Raw genomic sequence first — 6,255 nt, 5'->3', positions numbered from 1 at the left:
AAACATTAATATGTATATATGTATTATTGTTATATATACAAAGTTAACATTCTATTCTATTTCCAGTTAATTTTATTATTTTTTGAATGTTCATTTATTCTTACTTCCTTTTTCCTTCAATAAATCTATCATTTCTTAATACTGCACATTTGACAAAATATATTTTGTTATTGTCTACAAAGTATCACATTCATTTTATTGAAGATAAATATTTTATATTTTATTAAGATGATTGTTCATTTAACTTTATTAAATGGGAAATTTTGATGGTGTGAAATTTTAAATTGATGGTAATTCATAATGTGTGCTAAATATATCACTACAATTTCTTCCAGCCCCATTTTTGTTCTGTGCAAAGTTGAACTTTGGAAAACTGTCAGACTTACTACTTTTCTTTTATGTAGTACATTTGTTTTATTTACCTAAATTAAAACTTTGGTTTTGCACATAATTTTCAGCTAATAAGTCATGCATATGTGTGATTTTAATTGGCATTTTTCCTTTTGGCAGTGAATACCTTTTAAAATTTGTGCACTGATATCTTTCAACACTTCTGCAAAATATGCAACAATTTTTATTAAAATGGATTTTGGTTTACTTTTCTTCCTCTATTTAATTCCATTTATGTATATGTTTTATCTTTTTATGAGATCCAACACATGTTTAATACTCTGAAAATCTTCATTCTAATTTTTCTTAGTTTTATTTCAGTTGACTGTTTAATCAATGTACATTTAAGTTTCATATTTCACCTAAGTCTACTGAATTCTTACCCATATTTCTCACTTATTTAAGAAGAAGAATTTAAATTTGTTTCTGTGTTGAAGTTCTGCAGATTTAATATATATTTTGCACTTTTTCTTCAACTATATTTATCAGTTATATCTATTGTGATATTTCTTGTCTGCAAACTGCTGCTCATCTTTTAGTTTTTATGATCTGGTGTTTCTTGTGCACACTACCATAGAGTTTAATACTCTGCTTATTTACTGAAATTGTAGAAGTTCTGGAATAGTATCGCATTTCACCATAGATTATTTTTGTATTTGCTCCTTTGTTCTTAGAATATGTTAGTTTGTTCATATTGAGTTGGAAGTAGAGATGCTTACTTGTAGCTCATTTAATTTGCAAACCCAGGTAGTGGGATCCCTGGAGCTCAGAAGTTGTGCATCACTTTGAATACAATAAATTTTATCAAAAAGAAAACAAAGGAAAGGTAAGAAGAAAGAATATATCGCTTGCCCTAATTTAAGCAAAGATTAACACAAAATAAGGTTCCTGACCAGGATCTATCTATTTCTGTTTGGGCCCACTCTGTAGGGTAAAATCCTCTTCAGTTAAGTGTGCTTCTTAGCAAATTCCGAACTCTAGTGCTTATTTTCTCATCATCTCTGTACGGACAAAATTTCTAATTTTCATATGATTTTGGTTCTCTTAGGAAACAGACTTATGCAACAATTTGTAAAGTATCTCAAGGAAAAATCTTCTTTACATTTTAATAGCATATTTTTTTCAGGATTGTGTCTTCTTTTATCTCAAATCGATTTGCTATGCATAGAGGGTGTAAAATTCAAAATTTTGCTCATTATCTTATCCCAGTACACTGAGCCTCATTTTTTAGCATCAAGAGCAGTGGAGCACACTTTTCCAAAATTTCTCCATCTTCACAATCTTGGGTCACTTAATATTTATTTTTTCTGTCAGCATTTCATTGCATTTGATGTTATACATTTGTTTCCCAAATGCAACTTAATTTAAGGGTGTAAACAATTTTAATATGGAGATAATTAGGATTCCTAAGGATATAAAATCGATGAAGACCAGATTTCTAGGTAATAGAAAAAAAATTAATACTCATTTGTGACTGATCAAATACATCATGATTTTGTAAAAAATTATTTTGTTATGCATAATACATATAGGTTTTTTTCTAAATAATTATAATAAATTGATGTATTTTTAGATCCTATTTGGAGCCATACTGGCAAGCAAGAATGTCATTAGCTTTACAACCATTTTTAATATGATAACTTCAATTGTCATCCTTTAGGGTAAGAATATTTTTTAAAAGTTGAGAAACAAGAGGCAGAGGTCAAACTGACAGTCTTATAAATGGTTCTACAAATGACATTCATGGTGGTGCACACAATTTTAAATGACCTGATATAGATATAGATATAGATATTATTGTAGAAAGAGTTATTTTTAAAATTTAGATGAAGAACACAAACAAACAGAAATGGTAAGGAGATTAAAAGATATGGAGAAACAAATTGTGTGATCTTTTGAAAAGGACTAATATTTTACCTCATTCAGGTTTAGACATTTAATTATTTTTAAAGAGCTTCATCTCTCTCTCAACTTTCTTTTGTCTTTTTTCTCTATCCCACACTATAACCACACACAACATACACAAGTGCAAAAACATATGAACAACATACTGTAGTACAACTGTAACAAAGCCATATTGGTGATAATTTATTTAATAATACAGTTTTACAGAGAAATTACAGTGAAATTGATCACATTTTATATACAGTTATAATAACACACAACTTTTCTACAATTACCACAGAATCTGAAAGATATGGATAAATTAAAATGGCATGCTGCATTGTACTTTGGGAGAGTTTAGTTGTTTTTGAAGATATTAAAATTTTTTTATGAGAGGAATATTGGAGATAATTTCAGTTAATGAAAGGAGGTTATAGCTAATAGATTGAGCTCTGTGGAGATATTTCAGTAGAAGCCATAAGACCAGTATCTTCTACAGCACAGGGGGTGGCAACAGCCATAGCCATAGCCACCATAGCCACCATAACCACCATAGCCACCATAGCCACCATAGCCATAGCCACAGCCATAGCCACAGCCTAGACCACCGTATCCATAGCCCAGGCCACCAGAGTAGCTGCCATAGTAGCACATGGTCTCAGGAGTGGAATGTTCAGTTGAGGATCTGGAAGTTGGTGTCTTGGTCTGGATGTCACTATCCACAGGGGCCTTTTATATGTCCTTGGAGGTGGGTGGGGAAACCACAGGAAGTGTAACATCCTATTATCTGACCAGTGAGCTTCAGATGATGACGTAAATGTGTGCGTATAAAGAAAACAAGGTCCTCATAACAGAGATGATTTTGTTGCTATGTCAGAAAACCATCATGTATGAGCCTTTGACGTGAAACTCTTGATCTATTTTCAAGGATCTGGCTCATTATATGTCTAGTTAATTGTGCACATATGACCTGAACACATGGTGTGATGCAAATCATGAAGATGCCATAGGTATCCTTGTTTTTATTTTATTTTGGTTTCAGTTCCTCCACAGGGACACTTTCCCTCTCTTCTTCCCTCCTCTCCCCTCCCGTCCCCTCCCCTCCCCTCCTCTCCCTTCTCCTCCCCTCTCCTCTCATCTCCTCTCCTTGCCTTCTTAAAAAATAATATGTGTAACAGCCTACTTTCTGATCATATCCCATGATGAATGAGATGTGCTATTGATCATTTGGTGGGGTTACAATCATGTGTACAAAGTGGACATTTAGTTTGACCTTATGGGCCAAACATGTATATTTCAAATATGATAAATTTTTCAGGTGTGCAAATTTTCAATGTGTATCTTGGTCAGTCAGAATTTCATTCACACTGCTGATTTTTAAAATATTAGGACAGTTGTCTAATCAATATTGTGTACAATTATATGATATCTATTGCTCTACCATGTGCCAATCATTTTTAAGACTCTTTTGCTAATTGAAATCTATTACTCTCCCTGTATCTCATTTTTACAGAACAAAAGGAGAAACTTCCATTGTTTTAAAAGTAAAATATATGTATTTTTTCATTTTAATTGAAAAATAAATTAATTTTCTTCAGTGGGTAAAATATGTATTTTTTCAAATAAGATGGATTTTTCATGTGTGTAAATATTAGTGTATATCTTGGTTGCTCAGAATTTCAATCATACTGTTGATTTTTAAAATATTAGGAGGATTATCTCATCAGGACTGTGTACAACTGTATTGTGTTGTCATTTCCCAATGTGGAGACCATTAAGAAAATCAAAGAATATGCAAGAACATTTGGGGAGGTATTTCAAAGGAAAACGTGGAGTCATAGTTTCAAGTGGTTTTACCAGAGGAAGTCAAATACTCAGCACACTGAAGACTCCTGAGCTGAACTGGTGAACAGCAGAGCCCTCAGGAGCTGTTAATATCGAAGCCCAGGCATCAGCAGCCTGAGACAGGAGATTCTATGGGAACTATACCTGCCATTCATGCTGTGTGGCGTAGATTGTTTTATGTGAAGATTAGGCAACAGAGTCTCCTGCCCGAAACACAGTGCTAAATAACAGCCTAAATTTAGAGTATTAATAGAAAGAAAGGCAAGGGTTGCTATAGTGGTAGGAAAAGGATTACTTTGGCGAGCACAGTGTCATTTAAAAGACTTATATATGAATATAACAGATAAACTAATCAAACAGAGCAGAGGCTTCTGAGTCTCACTGGAACAGCTTACATAGGGCCAGAGTCGCACAATTCTGATATTCAGGTCCTTTCGCTTAAGCAGGTCAAAACCTCAGAAGACATCCAAAGATAATGTTGTTCCTTACATATTTCACCATGAAACTATTGTTGGCTGCTTCTACGGTATTAGAAGAGATCAGGTCACCTTGACTCCATGGAGGACTAACACAAAATTAGGCTTCAGGAATTCCGGTATTGATCTGTCAACCATTTGTAGTCGAGCCTGTAGGGTTTCTCCTTTGTCTCTTTCTTTCAAGGCTGCTGCTTCTTAGCAGGTCCTGAACTCTAGTTTTAATTATCTTATCTCTTTGACATACACAAAATTTCTATTTTTCAAATGATTTTGCATATTCACTTAAAAAACTGACATAGACAATCTGAGAATTTTTAAATATACCCGGAAGGCACCTGATTCTGCGTTAAATTCAGCATTCCATGAACACACTGTTTTTAAGAATGTGTCCTTATATGTCTACAGTTGTGCTTTGCCAGCCTACCTTTTTCTATCAACCTCTTGTTTGCCTCCTAGAAACAAAACTCTTTATTTAAGCCTACTTTTCAAAAATTTCTTCATCTTTAGAATATTAGATTTTTGTTCCTTACGTTTTCTATCAACATTCCGTTCTATTTAATGTTGTCAGTTTGAAATTCCCAAATAAAACATAACTATATTCAGGGTGAAAAAAATTTATTGTAGAGGACATTATTATACAAAAGCATATACTTTTACTAAAGATCAGAGTTCTTTGTGAAAAGAAAACAATGGAATACCAAGTTGAGCAACTATCTCATGGTTTTAATAAATACATCTTGCCATATATAATACACATTTTCTTTTCTTTTTTCCAGTACCAGGAATCGAACTCACAATTACACACTATTTCTATATAGTATAAATTGGTATATTTTGAGATACTATTTGGCTGCCATTTAGTAGGTCAGACATTCACTAGTGATATTTTTAGTATGAAGATACCTACTGTCATCTGCGTTCAGATATTTTTTTTTAATTTAGAAAATTGTGTCAGTGTAGAGCTCTACTTGATATAATGTAACCACTATTGTCACAAATGACACAAATATACGAATAAAAATAATTTTAAGTCATCTGTTATAAAAATATTATTATAGTGAGGAATAAAAATATTATTATAGTTTTTTAAACCTAGATGATTGTGAGCAAACAAAAAAAGAAATAAAAGATTATATATATCTTATCTAGCTATAGATAGATATATATGCATGTATGCATGTACATATACAGATTTTGTGTGATCTAATAGAAATAAATTATTTGCCAACACCTAATGTTGGCAAAGATCTGATACTATTTCATGTCTCTGCCTTTATCTTTATTTCTCTTTTTCTCCCCACCCCATAAACAAACACAAATGTGACTAATCACAAATGTCTATGCCAAATTGATGATGATTAATAGAAGTATGATAGACAATATTTATGGTAAAATACAATTTATTTAATGATGCATACCATTTGACCCAGACATTGACAGTCAGATTTGACCACATTTTACATAAGATTACAAAGGTAACACAAAAAATTTTCCACAAAATATGACACAATCCAGTTGATAATGATGAATCAAAATGACACAGTGCATTGTTTTCAGTTTCCTTAGCTTATTATATCTTTGGTATTTTAAAAGGAACTAAATATTTTTGTGTGGGTGGGGATAATTTTAGTCTGATAGGTTAAGCCTCTGTGGAAACATT

The 6,255-nt window shown here is 32.3% G+C and overlaps 1 protein-coding gene across 1 annotated transcript; it reads right to left on the bottom strand.

Annotated features, from left to right (window-relative positions):
- Positions 1-2,739: 2,739 nt before the first annotated feature.
- On the bottom strand, positions 2,740-2,928 carry LOC102006314 (keratin-associated protein 20-2-like). Its single transcript, XM_005375638.1, has one exon. It carries the CDS (start codon positions 2,926-2,928, stop codon positions 2,740-2,742), a length of 189 nt encoding a protein of 62 aa, XP_005375695.1.
- Positions 2,929-6,255: the final 3,327 nt, after the last annotated feature.

Source organism: Chinchilla lanigera, unplaced genomic scaffold (genome assembly GCF_000276665.1).
Source record: "Chinchilla lanigera isolate Chin_1 unplaced genomic scaffold, ChiLan1.0 scaffold00006, whole genome shotgun sequence".
Lineage (NCBI taxonomy): Eukaryota > Metazoa > Chordata > Mammalia > Rodentia > Chinchillidae > Chinchilla > Chinchilla lanigera.
The sequence above is the reverse complement of the archived record's forward strand: the minus strand, read 5'-3'. Positions and strand labels throughout refer to the sequence as shown.